Genomic DNA, 21,694 nt, shown 5'->3' with positions numbered 1-21,694 from the left:
TATTGACAAATGTAGCAGTTTTATTCTAAAAAGCTGCAAATACAAACATACTCATATAAACTGCTTAATATAATGTGTACAAATCACTAAGAACATTTAGCATTTATATAAAATTTAGATACATGCTATAATACCTAACCTCACATTTCATGCCCTTTTTTGTCCATACAGATCAGTTATAAATGAGGTTTCTGCTGAGTATATTATGCAAAAAACAAGATTTGTGCCATTTGGTAGGCAGTTGTAATGCCACTCTACAGCTCTCTATCTCACTAACGACTGACAGCACACAACTCATGAGGTGAAGGGGTGAGGGTAAAGCCCACGGCTGGTGACAGATCCAGTTCATCCTCTGTAACTCCAGGTGGAGGAGTGAAACGAAATCTCTGAAGCAATGAGGTGAAGAAGAGAAAGAGCTCCATCTTAGCCAGACTTTCCCCCAGACACACCCTGCGACCTGAAAGAACAAAGATGTGCAAAGTGTTAAACTGAAGTGTTGAACTGGATCATACTGTGTAGTATATTTTTGTAAACAGTAAAAGTTGTTGTACCTGCAGAAAAGGGCATGAAAGCATCTCGCCTAATAAATTTACCCTCCTTATCCAGGAAATGGGAAGGATTGAAAGTGTTTGGGCTTTCCCATTCATTCTCATCATGCAGGACAGAAGTAAGAAGAGGAAACACAGTTGTCCCCTACAGGCAAAAGAGGAGAGCAGATTTATCATAGCAATCATCAGAATCAAAATTTTCAAAGTTTAACTCGTGGACAAACATTTTCAGGATTTTTTTCTTTGCAAATAAGTACTGAAACAGAGCATTCAACCTCTTTGATGCAGTAGCCCTGGAAGATCATGTCTCTGCTGGTTTTATGAGGAATAGCCATGGGGACAATGTTGGCCAGTCTCTGTGTCTCATGGATGACAGCATCAACATATGGCAGGTTTTTCCTGTCCTCTACCCGGATCTGACGGCTTCCTATTACCCTGCCCAGCTCCTCCTGAACCTGGTCTGAACACACAAAATAAATATGTAATATTCTTCAGCCTGAAAATTTTGAGTAAGTATGTGGTCTTTTTGGAGTCACTGGGTAGAGTCCTGAAAAGGGTTCCACCTTGTGACTGCCTGATCTGCCTGAACCTGAGTGGTGCATTGTTATTGAACTTGTGCTCACTACAGATTGGCCATAGCACCATGTTCAAGCATAAGGTGATGTACAATTTGATAGTTGGTATCAGACCACCTTGGGCCAAAGATCAGTGATCAACTTTATGTCTTGGACACATGGCGGTAAGACAGGAGCAAAGCTGTCAACTAATCACCACTTGGTGAGTTGATTCAAATGGTGGGGAAGGCTGGCAAGTGGGTAGTGATGGTGAACTGGCAATGTCTGGTGGAGGTCCCTGTCGTTCAGGTTTTTAACTTCTACATCCAGAGGAAGTTTGGGGACATGGAGTCTGAGTGGGCCATGTTCAAAATCTCCACTGTAGAGGGGGCTGCCAAGAGCTGTATTCAGAAGGCCATTAGTACCGGTCACGTCACCAACCTAAGAACCAGCTGGTGGATACCGGTAGTGAAGGTAGCAGTCAAGCTGAAGGAGGTTTTTTGGGCTTGGCTGGCCCAGGAATTTCATGAAACAGCAAGAAGGGCTGCAGCTTTTGCAGTTGCTGAACCAAAAACCCAGGTGTGAGAGGAATTCAGGAAGACTGTGGAGAAGGACTTTTGGTAGGTCTCAAGGAAGTTAGAGCAAACTGTCTAAGGACTTTGGATGAATGGGATACTGGGGCAATTGCAACAAGTCAATAGATCCATATATCATCAAAGTCAGAGCTGTGTGCATGTTATCAGCACAAAGTCACCCATGTTTTCAGTCGATGTTGGACTTTATCAGCGCTGTCCTTTGTCCCCATTCCTGCTTGTGACATTCATAGACAGGATCTCAATGTGCAGCCAAAGTGAGCAGGGTGTCCTGTTTAGGAACCTCAGGAATGCATCCCTGCTTTTTGCAGATGATATCATGTTTTGTTGGCTTTGTTAAACTGTGACTTTCAGCACTCACTGGAGTGGTTTACAGCTGTGTGAAGCATAACCAATCATGACCAAATTAGTTGCACTCTGTTGGTGACCTCTGGCTGGTGTCTGACTCCTTGTTTGTTGATTGACTATTGTTATGTATTGTAGTAAAACAGCTTGAACTGTCCAGTATCTAAACACATAAACTCCCTTTGTCCTTATCTTGGCAAATATTTAAAGACACCCACAGGAACACCCAGAGCAGCATCTCTCTTCTTACCTTGTACATGTGGATATTTGGCCATAAACAGCAAACCCCATCTCACTGTTGCTGCTGTGGTATCAGTACCAGCTGCAAACAGGTTAGTCACTGTAAATATCAAATTCTTCTCATTGTAGTGAGAGTCCATAACACAAGAGTCCTGAGAAGGAGAACAAAATCAGGTCATCATAAAATAGACGTTGTTGTTTATGTTGCGGATGAAAAACATAAAAGATCACGTCTTACCTCTTCTTTCTGCTTCCGAATCAGAAAACAGTCCACAAGTCCCCTGCACAGCTGAGGGTTCAGAGTCTCTTTCAGATTCTTGATTAAATTTTTGACATCTCTAATAGTCATCTCAGCATTTCTTAATATCAGATTCCGATTTTTGATCCAACGAGCCAGACTGGGAAACATGTTGTAAAGCTGTGCCACAAGAGTAAAAACAACAAAGATTATTTTTATCTTTTTATGGATTTAAAATTTTTTGCACATGACATGAATAATCCAATGGAATTACCTCATCACATACAGTGCATGTATTTCAGCATGTACCCACAATATTAACTTGTTATTTGTCTCACTTACATGAGGATTTGAAGATTCAAATCCTTATTTAATAATTTCATATTTTCAAAGATTTGGATAATCAAAGGATTCAAAGGCTCCATTATTATTGCAGAAAAAAATCAAATTATCACTACAATGAAATGCTTACTTCACCATGCCTGTACCTAGTGCTATCAGTTATCCTATTTAAAACAGAAGGGTGAAAAAATAATTCGGATGAGAGGTGGAACGTCTTCAACAACCAATAAAGAAATCCGGTTGGCTCACTTTTAGCAATTCTTTTACCATTTCTCATTTCCTGCATTTGGTCCAATGATCTGAATGGAACTTATGTTTAATTTTATGTGAACATAAGAACAAAATGTACAACGAACAAAACCGAGCAGAAAAAGCCCTCTTTTGAACTATGGGTGTATATGACTCTACTGCTATGACTTTCTTAAAGCTCTGATGCCTTTTACCATTCTGCACAATCACTCAATAATGTATTAACTTTGTCCTGAATGCTGTGTACATAAATCTAATTTGTTACTGTTACTGCTTGAATTATAATTAATATAAAGCAAATATGAAGCTTACCTGGATTGAAGCAGAGCCAGTAATGCGAATGCTTTCATTGGCTCTTCTCACCAAGTTTTGGAACAGGGGGTCACTGTATTCAAACCTGCTTCCATACACGATGGAGGAGATGATGTTGGAAGTTGCATAATTGACCGATTTTGTTGTATTAAATGGCTTCCCTGTGAAGTTGCAGCAAGAACCAATGAAATTACTAAGACTACAATACATCATACAATACAGTACATCACAAAATAAAAACAAACCCCACCAGGACTTACAAATACCTACAAAAATGCTTTTAAAACATGAATGATGATCTGAACACAGCCTTTGTCCTGATGTGGAAAACCGCAGACCACAATGAGGAATTATCACTCAGCATTACAATGAGTTGATTATCACTTCCATATATTGTATATATATAATGCTGTACCTTTATGCTCTTCAAACATTTGGATCAAATGGTGACATTCGTCCAAGATTTTTTCTTCAGCCATTCTTTTTCCCATCCCAAAGTCTCTCAGGGTTGTGAGGGCAAAACGTCTCATCTCCTTCCATGATTCTCCATTTGCAAACAGAATCCCTTTGCATGCAAATGAATAAATATATATCATTACACTGATCAGTGATTTACCTGAACAACACAAACTAGGAAGAAAAACATTGAACGTCAAAACTGATAATAAAAACAAGGGGTTAAGAAACATATTATGGCTTTGTGGTAATATGTCAAAGTACTGAAAGGAAGGGCATACCGTGGCCTTTATTCAAATCATAAAATATAGGGGAGATGTCTCGATCTCCAAACTCTTCTGCACTGCTGACCAGAGCCTCTTTCACTGTTTTGTATCCAGCCAAAACCACCACTTTATTGGTCCCAAAGTACACCGTGAATACAGACCCATATTTCTTTGACAGCTGGAAATTTTTAAAAAAATGTAGTCAAACATGTGTAAGGACATTTATTTCAATAGTACATACAAAAAATTTGCAGGATGTTTTGGAATAAGAGCACTACACTCACCTCACAAAGGGTTTTGTAGGGTCTCTTGAGATCAAGTTGCAAAAGGTTGCCAAGCAGGGGAAGAGGCCTGGGTCCTGGAGGCTCCTTCTCCAATTGATGGGAGCTGAAGCTGCTGGAAACAACATAGAGGACAAGCAGGAGAGCAACAGTCCCCAATAGAGTGGTGGGACTAGAGAAGAGGAAGAAAACAAAATCCTCCAAATAAGACATTTTTGATGCTGCACAGGTTGCCTGGTTGTTAAAGTAAGTGGAGCAGAAGTAACAGCGTGACCAATATTCAGGTAGGAGGAGCAAAGTTACCATTTTGCAACACCACTTTTTTTAAAAAAAACTTATTTTCACATGGTCCATGGAAACATAATCATATTTTAGCAGCCTATATCAATTATTATTTTACTTATTATTTTACAATTGCCAACAGGTGACAAAAACAAGTAATTAAGAAACAACCAAACAATTTTGGACCGCCTTTTGAGATGGTTCAGAGGTCCATCACAGACAGTTCACATGAAGCATAGGGGCACGGAGGAAAATAAGCTAGTTTATCTGGATGAACCTGCCTGGTCCACTGACTCCAGCTAAAACTGACAGTTTTAGCTTTATTGTACAGCAACAGTTTTATTGTACTTTCGTCAAAATGCTGAACCAACCTGCGTGTTCATTTTTGTTAATTTTGCCAACAACGCTTAAGTGTCCTGTGACTATTTAGATATTTAACTCCCTCTGTTTACATTTATTTGGCCATACTTTAGTACAAAGCCTTGCTCTGGTCCTTCAGAACTTACACATTTAAAATAAAAAGCCCTCCAGAATTTCAGTATGCAGACACCATTCATTTCTTCACAAGGCTTTTATTCTGAAACAGTCTTAGACAACAGTTTTGTAAACCAAGAGCTGGATGATCAGTTGCCAGCCAGCTTTCTTCACCGCAAGCCTGTGGAGTTTTCCAGTCTACATCACTGGTCTCCTGATCATCCTACTGCCTGTCCTCCTGAGTGGCTTTCTCTTGTCTTCTTCATTTTATTTTTTAGTTTTCCTGTTGCAATGAAACATTAAAGTCATTTCATTTGTCTGTCTCGTAAGATATGAAAGTAACCCTACTTACCACTTTGAATTGTGTTTTTAAATTTCTTTCTGCAAACACACTATTTTAATACATAAAGGAGCATTGACATTATAACTTATATTAACTATTATCCTTTTTTTACCAGCCTTTCTTCAGGCCTCTGCACCAAAACCTTTAACCTTGAAGCTGTTTTTGCATATTCACCATCACAATACACCCTGAACAGTTGCTGCTGTGCATGTTATTTGTTTGGGCCAACTTGCACTCGCCAAGAACAACAGAAATTAAATCTCTTGTGTGGTTTGTGTGAAGTTTAGCTAAGAAGACATGGCTAAATTACTGGCCATGCAGGTTTTCCCAGCTAATTGAAATTTTGTCCCAATATTTACTGACAAATTACAATGTACAAAACGTAGTCTAAACAATGCACTGTGCCTGAAGCAGGGATATCAAATAATGTAGCAGCCTCATTTAGAGAAACTGTTTATGCAACCATACTAATATGAATTGTTTAATATAATGTGGAAAAATTACTAACATTTAATATTTAGATAAAATTTAGATAGCATGCTATAATACCTAACCTCACATTTCAAGACCCTTTTTTTGTCCATACAGATCAGTTATAAATGAGGCTTCAGGTTTTAAAAATGGGGACATCTGCTGGCTGCTGAGTATATTACGCCCTGTGTGAGGGTGAGTAAAACAAGATTTGTGCCATTTGGTAGGCAGTTGTAACGCCACTCTACAGCTCTCTATCTCACTAACGACTGACAGCACACAGCTCATGAGATGAAGGGGTGAGGGAGAAGCCCACAGCTGGTGACAGATCCAGTTCATAACCCTACTTGCCAAATTTATTTGGTCACATGAATTTAATGGAATACACAAATGTAATTATAGTTAGAGCAACTCATGGTTGGTAAAGGATCATTTACACTGTAAGTCTACCACATTAAATTTTACTTCTTTTTTTTTTTTTTTTTTTAAACCAGCTGTCCTGCAGGCCTCTACCTGCCTACCTGCTCCTGAAACTTGAAACCTTCACCCTGGAACCTGTTTTTGATTATTCACCATTGCAGTAAACAGCTTGACAGTTGCTATTGTGCATTGTTTTTGTTCAGACTGACTTACACTCACCAAGAACAACAACAGAAATTAAAGCTTGTGTGTGCATTGCCTGAATTTAGGTTTACAGACATGACAAAGTTACTTGCTGTCCAGCTTTTGTCAGCCAATTTAAATTCTATCTACATCAGTAGAGACACCTTTCTTGTTAATACAAAAATAACCAAATGAGCAGTGTGCTAAATAAAAAAAAAAAAAAAAAAAAAATCATCCACTGCAATTTAGTCAGCTTGATTTGGAATTTTGATTCATCATTATTTTGGCCTGTAATCTGCTGAATTTGAATATTTCATTGTGTTGTGATGTAGTTCAAGGCACATTACAATTGACAGTCAAAGTCCTGTCAGAGTGTGTAATGAAGGTCCTCTTCCTTTCTAATTTTCCTGGCATTTCCTCTCTTTTTGTTGGACTGAATGTAGAGGAAGTGAGACAGGAAATGGAAGCATGAAATGTTTTATCGTAGTTGTGGGTATTGAAAATACTTGGATTAGTGATATGGGAGGTGCTTCTCAGCTGAGGTAGAATTGAGTCCGAACCTGCAATGATAAGAGGAGACAAAACAAAGTTAGTGGAGCTAATCAAACACGTGGTCCAAGCAGTGTTACTACTTCTACAGTGATGTCTTAAATGTGTGGCTTAGTTATACAATATTGCGTGGAAGATCACTCACCTGTTGTCACTCACACCTCTTTCCAGGGTGTTCAGGCAAAAACAGTCCATGGGAAAACTGAATGCCATTTTAAGGTTCTGGGAGATACCATATTGTTAATATGAAAGGGGGTGACAATATATTGTATGTCTTCTTTCCAGGTTTGTTACATTATTGTACAGTAGAATATAAATTGAGAGCTTGCTGGATGGGGGAGACAAGTGTGGGGGATATGTATTTTAATTCTGTTTTTAAAATTGTTGTAATGTTTGATGTTAGGGAAGGGGTCGGGAATCAATGGCAGAGTATAAAAGGCCACCAGTATTCAGGAGGGCTGGCTGTCAGGATCACATGTTGCCCGGGGTCGATGGTGTTTGTTCATTGTTCTGCTGTTATGTCATCATGTGGGTGAAATAAACACCTGGTTGGTCTGCATCTAACTTATGCCTCAAGCCTCTTGTTCAGTAGTTCATATACTACATGGCCATCTTAACAGGGTGGTGGTTAGTTTATTAAATTCTTTTGTCTTTTTGTACCAGAAAACACCGAAATAAAGTGTGGTTACTATTTCCTTCCATTGAGTATTTTTCTAGATCGAACAAAAACCAAGACTGATCTCAATGTAGTTTATCATTATTTAAGATGTTCATGTGGCATCAACTATATGAAGAGGCTGCAATATGCTGCAGTTTGAGAAATTAAACTTCCAACAAATTACTATGTACAAAACACATCACAAACAATGCGCTGTGCCTGAAGCAGAAATATTGACAAATGTAGCAGTTTTATTCTAAAAAGCTGCAAATACAAACATACTCATATAAACTGCTTAATATAATGTGTACAAATCACTAAGAACATTTAGCATTTATATGAAATTTAGATACATGCTATAATACCTAACCTCACATTTCATGCCCTTTTTTGTCCATACAGATCAGTTATAAATGAGGTTTCTGCTGAGTATATTATGCAAAAAACAAGATTTGTGCCATTTGGTAGGCAGTTGTAATGCCACTCTACAGCTCTCTTTCTCACTAACGACTGACAGCACACAACTCATGAGGTGAAGGGGTGAGGGTAAAGCCCACGGCTGGTGACAGATCCAGTTCATCCTCTGTAACTCCAGGTGGAGGAGTGAAACGAAATCTCTGAAGCAATGAGGTGAAGAAGAGAAAGAGCTCCATCTTAGCCAGACTTTCCCCCAGACACACCCTGCGACCTGAAAGAACAAAGATGTGCAAAGTGTTAAACTGAAGTGTTGAACTGGATCATACTGTGTAGTATATTTTTGTAAACAGTAAAAGTTGTTGTACCTGCAGAAAAGGGCATGAAAGCATCTCGCCTAATAAATTTACCCTCCTTATCCAGGAAATGGGAAGGATTGAAAGTGTTTGGGCTTTCCCATTCATTCTCATCATGCAGGACAGAAGTAAGAAGAGGAAACACAGTAGTCCCCTACAGGCAAAAGATGAGAGCAGATTTATCATAGCAATCATCAGAATCAAAGTTTTCAAAGTTTAACTCGTGGACAAACATTTTCAGGATTTTTTTCTTTGCAAATAAGTACTGAAACAGAGCATTCAACCTCTTTGATGCAGTAGCCCTGGAAGATCATGTCTCTGCTGGTTTTATGAGGAATAGCCATGGGGACAATGTTGGCCAGTCTCTGTGTCTCATGGATGACAGCATCAACATATGGCAGGTTTTTCCTGTCCTCTACCCGGATCTGACGGCTTCCTATTACCCTGCCCAGCTCCTCCTGAACCTGGTCTGAACACACAAAATAAATATGTAATATTCTTCAGCCTGAAAATTTTGAGTAAGTATGTGGTCTTTTTGGAGTCACTGGGTAGAGTCCTGAAAAGGGTTCCACCTTGTGACTGCCTGATCTGCCTGAACCTGAGTGGTGCATTGTTATTGGACTTGTGCTCACTACAGATTGGCCATAGTACTATGTTCAAGCATAAGTACATAAGTAAGATGTACAATTGTACTTGGTATCAGACCACCTTGGGCCAAAGATCAGTGATCAACTTTATGTCTTGGACACATGTTGTAAGACAGGAGCAAAGCTGTCAACTAATCACCACCTGGTGAGTTGATTCAAATGGTGGGGAAGGCTGGCAAGTGGGTAGTGATGGTGAACTGGCATGTCTGGTGGAGGTCCCTGTCGTTCAGGTTTTTAACTTCTACATCCAGAGGAAGTTTGGGGACATGGAGTCTGAGTGGGCCATGTTCAAAATCTCCACTGTAGAGGGGGCTGCCAAGAGCTGTATTCAGAAGGCCATTAGTACCGGTCACGTCACCAACCTAAGAACCAACTGGTGGATACCGGTAGTGAAGGTAGCAGTCAAGCTGAAGGAGGCTTTTTGGGCTTGGCTGGCCCAGGAATTTCATGAAACAGCAAGAAGGGCTGCGGCTTTTGCAGTTGCTGAACCAAAAACCCAGGTGTGAGAGGAATTCAGGAAGACTGTGGAGAAGGACTTTTGGTAGGTCTCAAGGAAGTTAGAGCAAACTGTCTAAGGACTTTGGATGAATGGGATACTGGGGCAATTGCAACAAGCCAATAGATCCATATATCATCAAAGTCAGAGCTGTGTGCATGTTATCAGCACAAAGTCACCCATGTTTTCAGTCGATGTTGGACTTTATCAGCGCTGTCCTTTGTCCCCATTCCTGCTTGTGACATTCATAGACAGGATCTCAATGTGCAGCCAAAGTGAGCAGGGTGTCCTGTTTAGGAACCTCAGGAATGCATCCCTGCTTTTTGCAGATGATATCATGTTTTGTTGGCTTTGTTAAACTGTGACTTTCAGCACTCACTGGAGTGGTTTACAGCTGTGTGAAGCATAACCAATCATGACCAAATTAGTTGCACTCTGTTGGTGACCTCTGGCTGGTGTCTGACTCCTTGTTTGTTGATTGACTATTGTTATGTATTGTAGTAAAGCAGCTTGAACTGTCCAGTATCTAAAAACATAAACTCCTTTTGTCCTTATCTTGGCAAATATTTAAGGACACCCACAGGAAGACCCAGAAATGAAAATGTAACTTCACGAGCAGCATCTCTCTTCTTACCTTGTATATGTGGATATTTGGCCATAAACAGCAAACCCCATCTCACTGTTGCTGCTGTGGTATCAGTACCAGCTCCAAACAGGTTAGTCACTGTAAATATCAAATTCTTCTCATTGTAGTGAGAGTCCATAACAAAAGAGTCCTGAGAAGCAGAACAACATCAGGTCATCATAAAATAGACGTTGTTGTTTATGTTGCATATGAAAAACATAAAAGATCAAGTCTTACCTCTTCTTTCTGCTTCCGAATCAGAAAACAGTCCACAAGTCCCCTGCACAGCTGAGGGTTCAGAGTCTCTTTCAGATTCTTGATTAAATTTTTGACATCTCTAATAGTCATCTCAGCATTTCTTAATATCAGATTCCGATTTTTGATCCAACGAACCAGACTGGGAAACATGTTGTAAAGCTGTGCCACAAGAGTAAAAACAACAAAGATTATTTTTATCTTTTTATGGATTTAAAATTTTTTGCACATGACATGAATAATCAAATGGAATGACCTCATCACATACAGTGCATGTATTTATATATATATATATTATATATATATATTGTTATTTGTCTCACTTACATGAGGATTTGAAGATTCAAATCCTTATTTAATAATTTCTTATTTTCAAAGATTTGGATAATCAAAGGATTCAAAGGCTCCATTATTATTGCAGAAAAAATCAAATTATCACTACAATGAAACTCTTACTTCACCATGCCTGTACTTAGTGCTATCAGTTATCCTATTTAAAACAGAAGGGTGAAAAAATAAATGTACCACGGCATGATGAGAGGTCATGAGTAAGTAAGAGGTAATGACATGATGATGACAATGACAGTGAAAATTGCAGCCTCTGCCGTGTCATACTGATCAGCTGAGTGATGTGGTATGTTGAAGTGATATGGAAACATCAGTGTACACTGATGGACGGTGTTGACAACTCTTTCTATCCTTTCTCAGATGCAGATCACCTTTTGTCTTGCTGATATAGTGTCAAGTGTCAAGTTGTTGTTATGACACCACTGCACCAGATTTTCCACCTCCCTGGCGTATGTTGACTATTGTGTCATCTGCAAATTTGAGAATGGTTGTATTTTCGTGTGCCACTACACAGTCTTGGTTGTAGACTGTGTGCAGCATGGGACTGAACACACCCTTGAAGGATGCCAGTGTTCAAAACTAATGTCCTGGAAGAGGTATTTCCAACCCTGATAGGCTGTGGTCAGCAGATGAGGATGTCTATATCCTGTTGCAAAAACTATGACCCAGTCCTATGCTAATTACTTTTTCTGGATGACAGTACTAAATGCTGTAGTCCATGAACAGCATCCTTATTTTCCGGAAGGGAGAGAGCAGTGTGTAGGCTACAGGCAGCATCCTTGATAGAACCACCCACTAGAGGTTAAATACCTGGAACTACCCATCAGTTTTAGAACTGAAAAAGCCATTCGGATGAGAGGTGGAACGTCTTCAACAACCAATAAAGAAATCCGGTTGGCTCACTTTTAGCAATTCTTTTACCATTTCTCATTTCCTGCATTTGGTCCAATGATCTGAATGGAACTTATGTTTAATTTTATGTGAACATAAGAACAAAATGTACAACGAACAAAACCGAGCAGAAAAAGCCCTCTTTTGAACTATGGGTGTATATGACTCTACTGCTATGACTTTCTTAAAGTTCTGATACCTTTTACCATTCTGCACAATCACTCAATAATGTATTAACTTTGTCCTGAATGCTGTGTACATATATCTAATTTGTTACTGTTGCTTGAATTATGGCTGTATGTAATCCCGTAAGATAGCACCAATATAAAGCAAATATGAAGCTTACCTGGATTGAAGCAGAGCCAGTAATGCGAATGTTTTCATTGGCTCTTCTCACCAGGTTTTGGAACAGGGGGTCACTGTATTCAAACCTGCTTCCATACACGATGGAGGAGATGATGTTGGAAGTTGCATAATTGACCGATTTTGTTGTATCAAATGGCTTCCCTGTGAAGTTGCAGCAAGAACCAATGAAATTACTAAGACTACAATACATCATACAATACAGTACATCACAAAATAAAAACAAACCACACCAGGACTTACAAATACCTACAAAAATGCTTTTAAAACATGAATGATGATCTGAACACAGCCTTTGTCCTGATGTGGAAAACATTGCAGACCACAATGAGGAATTATCACTCAGCATTACAATGAGTTGATTATCACTTCCATATATTGTATATATATAATGCTGTACCTTTATGCTCTTCAAACATTTGGATCAAATGGTGACATTCGTCCAAGATTTTTTCTTCAGCCATTCTTTTGCCCATCCCAAAGTCTCTCAGGGTTGTGAGGGCGAAACGTCTCATCTCCTTCCATGATTCTCCATTTGCAAACAGAATCCCTTTGCATGCAAGTGAATAAATATATATCATTACACTGATCAGTGATTTACCTGAACAAAACAAACTAGGAAGAAAAACATACACACAAGAACATCAAAACTGATAATAAAAACAAGGGGTTACGAAACATATTATGGCTTTGTGGTAATATGTCAAAGTACTGAAAGGAAGGGCATACCGTGACCTTTATTCATATCATAAAATATAGGGGAGATGTCTCGATCTCCAAACTCTTCCGCATTGCTGACCAGAGCCTCTTTCACTGTTTTGTATCCAGCCAAAACCACCACTTTATTGGTCCCAAAGTACACCGTGAATACAGACCCATATTTCTTTGACAGCTGGAAATTTTTTAAAAAATGTAGTCAAACATGTGTAAGGACATTTATTTCAATAGTACATACAAATAATTCGCAGGATGTTTTGGAATAAGAGCACTACACTCACCTCACAAAGGGTTTTGTAGGGTCTCTTGAGATCAAGTTGCAAAAGGTTGCCAAGCAGGGGAAGAGGCCTGGGTCCTGGAGGCTCCTTCTCCATTTGATGGGAGTTGAAGCTGCTGTAAACAACATAGAGGACAAGCAGGAGAGCAACAGTCCCCAATAGAGTGGTGGGACTAGAGAAGAGGAAGAAAACAAAATCCTCCAAACAAAACATCTGTTCAGCTGTTGGTGGTACTCCTTTTTCTGGACCGTGCATTACCAAACTCTGCTGTTTGTGCTCAGACTAGTAACATGAGGAATGTCCTTCAGGCTTAAGTGTGGAATTACTCCCCGCCCCTATGGGCTTTACTGTGAAAAACAGTCTCAAAGGTGAGGCAAGCTTAACACAACCTGTTTAGCTGGTGTTTATTCCTAAATGTTGAATTTGTGTTTCACAGAGCTAATTTTTATGGCTTTTCAATATTTTGCAAGGAAAAAGCTTTTTTTTCCTCCAAACCCTGGTAATGATTCACCTTGTAAACTAAACTTTAGTTTTATTAAATACATCTGGGAACAGCAGCCAAGAATGTGCACTTCAAACACCATCTATTTACATTGAAAACATGTGTGCCACGTGACCTTTCATCGCTCGTCTACTTATGCGCTGCTTATCCGTGTCCGGGCTGCAGGAGGCAGCAACCTCAGTAAGGAAGCCTGGAATGTGCTCTCCCCGGCTCTGCTCTGAGCCCCTCCCACGATCTTGTTCTTTCGGTCACTACCCACAGCTCGTGACCATAGGCGATGGTAAGCGCATAGGCTGATAGGTAAATCAAGAGCTTCGCCTTTCGGCTCAACTCTCGCTTCACCATGACAGACCGGTACAGCGTCCACATCACAGCAGACGCTGCTCCGATCCGCCTGTCAATCGCTTGCTCCATTTTACCTTCAGTCGTGAACAAGACCCCGAGATATTTAAACTCCTCCACTTGGGGCAACAACTGTCCTACGACCCGGAGTGGGCAATCCACCCTTTTCCGGATTTCGACGTGCTGATATTCATCCCAGGCCCCTCACACTCGGCTGCAAACCGTCCCAGTGTGAATTGGAGGTCACTGCTCGACGCTGCCAATTGGACCACATCATTCACAAAAAGCATAAATGGAATCCCAAGGCCACCGAACCTGACACCCTCCGCCACTTGGCTGCACCTAGAAATTATGTCCATAAAAATTTTGAACTGAACTGGTGACAAAGGTCAACCGAGGCAAATGGTCTTTGAACAAGAACAAACCTAATAACTCTAGTCACTCATGGACTCTAATCTACTTAAGGCACATTCTGTAGACTAATATGTAACATGGAAAAAGGTCATGAACTCCCAAGCATGCTCCCACAGGACCTAAGCATCTTTAAACTGGTCCAGCAGGATCTGGGACAACTGCCAGTCCATTTGGTTGTACGGTGGTGTCCAACATTAGTAGGTTTTATTTTACTTGCAGGACCCTGCTTTCAGCAATTGAACTTTATGTATCTTCAACATGAATGGCAGTATATGAAAGTAACTTCTGGTCTTTATTTTACAAACACAAAAGTGTTTTATTTAAAGAAAATGGGCATAGAAAATCCAATAAACACATGATGAATACTGGTCATAGTCACTTGAATGGAATGTAAATACACAGCTCTTCCACAGAAATTACACCCACATAATATTTGAAGCCAAGTTGTTTGGGTGCTGCTGAAAGCATTACCCAAGAGAAAGAGTTGTGGACAAGAGTTAGATAAAATCCTGATTCCACAAATGCTGACATGCTGCGCAAAACAAAATTAATAGAGAATGAGATAACTTGCTAATAGTTTTTGACATATCTTTTCTAAAACTGTATAAAGACAATATATTTCATGTTTTACCTTATCAACTTTGTAATGCCAGCAACACATATCAGGTGTTGGGCCGTACTCAATGTCCTCCTTATCTTTTGTTGTCATTGTACCAACTACAATGACACCTGATTGGCATGTTCCACACGATTGTATAAAGGATTTCACTACATGAACTCTGGAACACTTTGTAAAAAACATCTCCTTTCATTCCACATGCCACTTACAGGAAATGGTATGCCTAACAAAAATGGTTGGTTTATTTTGAAAAAAACAAAAGCAAGTTACTAAAACCTCTCAAAATGTTTTCTTAAATTATAGAATATTGGTGGGACCAAACTAAGTCAAAGTCAAACAGAGTCTGCTCATCTTATGGCACTTGTACAGTTTGACTGACATGAACAATCACACAGCGTAATCCAAAACAAAATAGTTGAAAATAGCATGACTCTATTGAAACTTTATGCAGGCATCCACTGATGCGTAACTAAAGTGTCTTCCTTCCGCACAATCAATTGCCAAATCAGAAATCCATTTGCAAAATGTGCAAAATCTATTAACATCTACAGATGGGTGACAAATTTACAGATAAACAAGTTAAGTATGGTCCTCCAGAGGAGCATCAGTGTTCCTTGTCATAGATGCTCTGAATTCTGCTGTAGGGATGACCAGGCTTCTTCCAAAAGATACTTCCTCATTTGGTATTTCCATGATGATGCTGAAGAGCGCTGACTCACACATCAGTGTAAATTGTTCAGCTGGGATGAGATTTGTTGACTGTGAAAGCATATGATTTACATAATTTCCCCGTGTATGAATGCACCTGAATCTGTAATATTTGTATGCTTCATTCTGGTTTGAATAAGCTGAACTGAAATTGAGAGAAAAACAAAAAACCAGCAGAATTATCTGTGTGTTTTATATTAAAGCAATGAAAACAGTCATATAAGACAAACAACATATTTTTCACATCAAAAAGAAACAACAGGACTGGAAAAGATTTTCTAGGGACATAAATCTTATCACTGACAACTGTTTTTAAAGTTAAATGGGGGATTTCTGTTCCCTCCTGTTAGAAATTGCTACATGTTTCTACAGAGAGATGGACCTGTTATGTTTTTTTCAAAATGAGACCCCAAAAGCAGACACCAAGTCACATAAAAGCTTCTAATTTTCTGTACCACACAAGCACAGGAATAATCTGCTGATGAAGGCAGGTGAAAGCCAGTCTTAAGAAGGCTGAGCTCAGGGTGGTATTGATTGCAGAGAACTCAGGACAGGTGCACAGCAGGTAAGACCGTCAAGCTTCACTCCAGATTGGTGAAAGACAATCACACACACACACATACACAGAAATGGGGCAAGAGGGAGGAGACTGGAAAAATACCAGGAGAGGCACAATCCCGACAGCTGTAGCACAAGAGTCCTTTTAAGAGAGGATGCACCAGTCATGAATCACACTTACCTCAGCTCCTCAGCAGGTGTGAATGAGCAGGTATGTCAATCAATCAGAGATCTAATAATATTGTGATTCATAAGTTAGCAGAGTGAGAAAAGGAAGATGAAGGGAGGGATACATGATAGGCTAAGAATCAGAGTGTGTTTTAATCCTTTGTCCTCAGGAGACAACCATAAAACTGTACTGTATGCAAAAATATTTGCAAATATTTACATGTGAAAGTAAAAGTTATGCAAAACATTTCCACTATATTTGTGTATTTTGTCAAGCTTTTTGCATGCTTTTGCTTGTTTTCCCAAATGTGCATGGGTTGTCAAATTGATGATGTTTTTACATTGGACTATTTCAGGGGAAAGGGGCAGCAACATTAATTAATGGACATCATAAACAAAAAATATAACTGAAATGCAGGGGGGGGGGGACATTGCAAAGGTTTCAAGACTGCTCATCCTGATCAATGCTCTGTGTATTATGATGAAGATACTCAAAATATTTTTCCAGGAATAATTACTCCAATAATTTTGAGTATTTTCAACATGCAAATACATATGGTGTTCTGATGTCAGAATGCTTTTTAAAGATTTAGTTTAGCTATGTTTTTTTAAAATATTAATTACATCATGGGACCAGGCTGTTGTACTTGCTTCCATTTTGCATAGAGCATTATTTAATTTAAAAAGAACAGCGATACATGTACAGTCGACAAGGTCAGTTTCATGGTCCAGTACAGTACACAGTTACAATGATGGAAATTCCCTTTGTTTTTGTTTTTTTTTTTTAAATATGATACACTATATTTCAATCCTTCGGTATCAGCAGCACAAACCATTTTCATTGTTCCTCAAGCTACGTGTCTAACATCACAATCGATTCAAGTCATACATGTACTGTAATGAGACATAAATTGTGCAAACACACAGACAAATGTAACAAAAGTCAAAATCAAGATGCAAAATCCTTTAAAGATCAATAAGCCACATTTCTGTGTCTTCCTGGCATGTCAGGACTTTTCTCCCACAGATTGGTTGACATGAAGAAAGTGCCTTAAACAAAATGAAGCTGTTAATAAAGTTGATTACCGTGAGCGCGTTTTGCTTTCGTGTAAGACAGTAAGTACATTCATCTCACTCCTGGTAAGTCAGAGTGATTTTTTGAGAGCAGGAATGTCACTTGTACATTAATTCATGCCAAATTCTAGTGATCTCTAAAAAGGATGAAAAGCAGGGAACCAAGAATATAGTTTTCATTCACAAGTGGGGGAATTTTTTTTAAATATTCCTACAGAATAAACAACATTTTGGAACGAGTTCTTGAAAGTACAAACAAGGCTTTGAGACGGCACGCACCAAACTGAGGCTCAGAGAAGCACATTCAATAAACAAAGAACAAACGTTGTACTGATCATTCTTCCTCAAAACAAGGCATCTCTTCATACACGGAAGAATTAAGTTTGATTTACTATTTATACCACTGGTATGTCTTTTTGTTTTGTTGTTTTTATTGCATTTCCTGACGTTCCCTAAAAGGGCAGCTCTACATTAAAGACGACACAGCAGTAAAGTCTGTCCACTGCACAATAACGATCTCTTGGTTTCGATATGTAAAGACTATCATAGCACTGTTTTAGTATAGTTTGGATGAATTCAACAATTGTGTGTTGCTTACCTCACTCTCTCTCTCACTCACACACACACACACACACACACACACACACACACACATGTACAGTGTGAAATGCAGAGCTGCAACACAAAAGAAAAAAAAGACAACATACAAAATCATCTCAGGGGTCATTGCAGTCTTCCTCCTCTAGGTCCAAATCAATCACGTGCGGCTTGAAACAACTTGATTTAAAGTCAAGACCTCCCATTTTACTGTGTCACACAGTCGGACTATAATGGCTGAATGTCCACATGGTTGACACCCTGTTGCTTTGGTGGCAAACACAGAATCGTTGGTCCACAAGGCCCAAACAATGGAGGCATATTAAGTGTAAGGACGGTCGTCTAGTAATCACTAGCAGCTCTCTGCTCTTTCAGTATCATGCACTCTGTAAATTGTATTCTATGCATGCATTCATTTATGTGCCCAAAACAGCCTTTAAAATGAGTAAATGCTCTGCTCTGGTCTGAATGACTAAGTGGTTTTAAGTACCTTGAACGTGTCACATTATTTACATCCGGCAACAAGTAAGAGGTTCTTAAGTATAACCAGGCATTTTTGACAGGGCAATATAAAGAAACAAGAACCCTTATTAGTTAGATAAGGCGCAAAAGGTGTGTAACAATTTCAACAATTTCATGAACATATCAAATAAAGTGGTTCGTTCTCTGATCGCAAGGAGAAAAAAAAAAAAAAGAATCTCTTGGAAATATGATCAAGTAATAAAATAAAATCACAAATAACAAAAAAGACAAGCTGTACATACATGAATGCAAACACAAATAAACCCTGTCACACAGTTTAGGGTAGTGGTAATGTGAGTGGTATCATTGTCTTTTGACCTCACTAAAAAACAACCAAAAAAAAATGTGCAGTATTCAGAGTTCATTACTTGGTATAATCACATCCAAGCACATTATAATCCCAATTCTTCGACTTTCTCGTCACACAAAAACTGTAAACAACAGCATGAGTAACCCGACAAAGACACACAGGTGTGATACAGTAGTAGAAATGTTGACAATGGATGTTCAGTGACGGGCCCAGTGTTTGTGTGTGTGTGTGTGTGTGTGTGTTGGTGGTTAAGTTAAAAATGGTGCTGGAGATGATATATACTCTGCTCCAGCTGGCGTACACCCCAGCCTGAGGCAAGTCCATGCACGCAGGTCCAACACACAGGCACACTGTAGAAAATGGACAATGGACGGACGGACCCCTCACTCCACTTACTTCCTCCCACTCTCGATACAATGCTGGAACTGGGCAAAGCTAAGGAATACCTGCTCCAGTGATATCTGGCTAACACAGTAGTCTTCAATGTGGTATTTCTCTTTGGCTGCCTCCAATGTGCCAAACACCTAAGCAAGGAGGGCAGAGCAGGGAGGGAGAAAATGAGGACATTTTTTTTGAACAATGAAAATACAAACAAATATACTTCCTTTCTGCTTACTTTGAACACGTCCCGTCATGCAAACATCAGTTAAAGTATCAATGTGTTTCCTTTTTAATTACAGATGGCTTTCTTTTGCCATTCACATGTCAATTGTTTGTGATGAACCAAGCGTTCACAAGGAAAACCTTTCATCAAGATGAACAACATGTTGACAGAATCAAATGGAAAATTAGATTTTGTTGAAGCTATTAAAAATTGAAGCTCATTTGTTCTAAGCATTACACTGTATCATCTTGCCCACTAGAGGGAGCTCAAACACAGGGGTGAAAAAAAAAAAAAAGAGGCCGAGATCTACTGCCTTTCTCTAAGAAATCAGTTACCTGTGCCCAGGTGAGTGATTTGTCAGTCAAATGATAATGCACCATCCCCTGGTGCTCATCCTTTAGTTGACTTCCTGTTTTGGGACAAAGTTCACACAATTAAGATTTGCTTTGTTCTTTTACAGTTTTCAGATTACGTCAGCAGCAAAATAAGCTCAACTGTTTTAATGTAGAGTACAAAAACTCTTGAAAACCCACAGTATGGCCTGTAGTCATAAACATTTTTACTTTTTTAATTCATCTGAAGTGAATTCAATCTTTCATAGTTTTAGTAATCATTGTACATGCTCCACTGTATGCCTCTGACCTGGGAAGGTGCTTTCGATAAAGTCTTTAAATAGCTGCAGGTCACGGTCTTCCAGCTCAGCCTCGATGTGAACTTTAGCCAGCAGGGTGTAGCCACTGCCAAACTTGCTCTTCAGATGTTGGGGACTCCCGAGGCACTTGAACTGACCATTGACCATCACCGCTAGCCTGGTGCACAGAGCCTCACACTCCTCCATACTGACGAGGGAACATATCAGAGAGACAGGCAGAAGGCAAAATGATCCTCACTTCTTCTGCTCTCCATGTATACAATACATATCATCATACAGCTTCATTTAAACAACACCCAGAGATGGTGGGAGATGTATTCATATCTTTTACTTGAAAAAATGAATTGTACCACATCGTAAAAACACTACTTTAAAAGCAATAAATTGGTAATAAAACAAGACTAGGCTGAAATGTAGCACATGGCTGGCCTGTATGCTCAGTGGGAGTAAAAATAATGTAAATTCCTGGATTTTAATTTGTGACTCAGTAATGTCTGTGTGTACTGGTGTGATTGTGGTGAGTCAGCTACGTTTGAGCCAAAAAATGTTAAAAATGCAGATGTGAGAACAATACTTTCAACTCATATGTCAAAATGTTTCATTTGAGAAGAGCACTTTTAATTATCTATAAACTCCTCCTGCTCATTCATTCGTCTTTTATCTGCAGGATGTCAATACCGAGTCACTGTATTGAGTGTTTTGTCAGGGTGACACACAGTAAGTGGGCACAGAATAAAAGTCTTCAGTGTTGCCTGAACGACAGATAAATCCATTAGTGATGGCCCTCAAGTTCTGTGCTTACACTCATAGAATCTGGAGGCACAGCACGTAACTAACATCTGCGTGTATTTATTTTAAAAGAGCAATGACCAAAGAAGAAACTCCAGTCATGACTCAAACATTCTACAGACCAATGGCGTACCTTCATCACTAACACACTCAGTCACAGACTTTATGGTACTGGACCCCACTTTGCTGTAGTGCAGACAAACATATCTAAAGTAACAAAAATAAAAGCTACTATGGAAAAACTGTCTGGTCAGGTTGATTCATTAATTTGTAAATAATAAAACAATAATATGACTTTACTGTAATCAACAATTGCTCTCTGAGGGTGAACTTTAACTGGTAAAGGATCTGAATATATCCTTCTAAAAGCTCACCTATGAGAAGTGATGATTATGGCCTTTCCAGACTCCCGTGTGCGTGTAACAGCGTCCCACAGCAGCCTCCTGGCCACAGGGTCCATCCCGGTCGAAGGCTCATCCAGGAAGATGACTGGAGGCCCACCAATCAGAGCCATGCCTGCACTCAGCTTCCGCTTGTTACCACCGCTGCACGTTGACAGTGACATATCGTTAATAAAACAGAGCGTTACTCAGGCTAACGTGAACCGCAGTGCACTGATTTTAATTTTTCTTTTGCGCCGA

At 39.5% G+C, this 21,694-nt stretch overlaps 3 protein-coding genes and 1 long non-coding RNA gene across 4 annotated transcripts in view; all 4 read right to left on the bottom strand.

Moving 5' to 3' along the window:
• Positions 1–4,689, bottom strand: LOC124072618 (cytochrome P450 2K1-like). The gene is made up of 9 exons (XM_046414134.1): positions 4,428–4,689; positions 4,159–4,321; positions 3,837–3,986; positions 3,422–3,582; positions 2,519–2,698; positions 2,291–2,432; positions 824–1,008; positions 552–693; positions 1–457 (listed from the first exon to the last, which is right to left on the bottom strand). The coding sequence occupies exons 1-9, from the start codon at positions 4,635–4,637 to the stop codon at positions 273–275; spliced, it is 1,518 nt and encodes a 505-aa protein (XP_046270090.1). The 5' UTR covers positions 4,638–4,689; the 3' UTR covers positions 1–272.
• Positions 4,690–7,102: 2,413 nt separating this feature from the next.
• On the bottom strand, positions 7,103–7,386 carry LOC124072619. Its single transcript, XR_006845559.1, has 2 exons — positions 7,292–7,386; positions 7,103–7,157 (listed from the first exon to the last, which is right to left on the bottom strand). It is a non-coding gene; the product is annotated as an uncharacterized LOC124072619 (long non-coding RNA).
• A 632-nt stretch (positions 7,387–8,018) lies between these two features.
• Positions 8,019–14,606, bottom strand: LOC124072610 (cytochrome P450 2K1-like). The gene is made up of 9 exons (XM_046414123.1): positions 13,198–14,606; positions 12,929–13,091; positions 12,600–12,749; positions 12,183–12,343; positions 10,580–10,759; positions 10,352–10,493; positions 8,859–9,043; positions 8,587–8,728; positions 8,019–8,492 (listed from the first exon to the last, which is right to left on the bottom strand). Exons 1-9 carry the CDS (start codon positions 13,447–13,449, stop codon positions 8,308–8,310), a joined length of 1,560 nt encoding a protein of 519 aa, XP_046270079.1. The 5' UTR covers positions 13,450–14,606; the 3' UTR covers positions 8,019–8,307.
• A 2,540-nt stretch (positions 14,607–17,146) lies between these two features.
• The window catches only part of abca3b (ATP-binding cassette, sub-family A (ABC1), member 3b), a 29,610-nt gene continuing 25,062 nt past the window's right edge, over positions 17,147–21,694 (bottom strand). The window contains exons 28-31 of the mRNA XM_046414114.1: positions 21,428–21,598; positions 20,255–20,451; positions 19,948–20,021; positions 17,147–19,532 (exon numbers count right to left, since the gene is read on the bottom strand). Coding sequence (XP_046270070.1) covers positions 19,401–19,532; positions 19,948–20,021; positions 20,255–20,451; positions 21,428–21,598 — 574 coding nt within the window. The 3' untranslated portion in view covers positions 17,147–19,400. The remainder of the gene's footprint in view (positions 19,533–19,947; positions 20,022–20,254; positions 20,452–21,427; positions 21,599–21,694) is intronic.

The sequence above is a fragment of the Scatophagus argus genome, chromosome 16, assembly GCF_020382885.2.
Source record: "Scatophagus argus isolate fScaArg1 chromosome 16, fScaArg1.pri, whole genome shotgun sequence".
NCBI lineage: Eukaryota > Metazoa > Chordata > Actinopteri > Scatophagidae > Scatophagus > Scatophagus argus.
This window is presented reverse-complemented; position numbering and strand designations above follow the sequence as displayed.

What these genes read in the sequence shown, in the direction of transcription:
- LOC124072618 (XM_046414134.1), bottom strand. Translation starts at nt 4,637, where the DNA reads ATGTCTTATTTGGAGGATTTTGTTTTCTTCCTCTTCTCTAGTCCCACC. An exon ending in TTCGGAAGCAGAAAGAAGAG is followed by an intron (nt 2,433 to 2,518) that starts GTAAGACGTGAT and finishes TCTCCTTCTCAG; the next exon opens with GACTCTTGTGTTATGGACTC. An exon ending in AGGGCTACTGCATCAAAGAG is followed by an intron (nt 694 to 823) that starts GTTGAATGCTCT and finishes TTTTGCCTGTAG; the next exon opens with GGGACAACTGTGTTTCCTCT.
- LOC124072610 (XM_046414123.1), bottom strand. Translation starts at nt 13,449, where the DNA reads ATGCACGGTCCAGAAAAAGGAGTACCACCAACAGCTGAACAGATGTTT. An exon ending in CAAATATCCACATATACAAG is followed by an intron (nt 9,044 to 10,351) that starts GTAAGAAGAGAG and finishes TTGTGTGTTCAG; the next exon opens with ACCAGGTTCAGGAGGAGCTG. An exon ending in TTTCATGCCCTTTTCTGCAG is followed by an intron (nt 8,493 to 8,586) that starts GTACAACAACTT and finishes TTGTTCTTTCAG; the next exon opens with GTCGCAGGGTGTGTCTGGGG.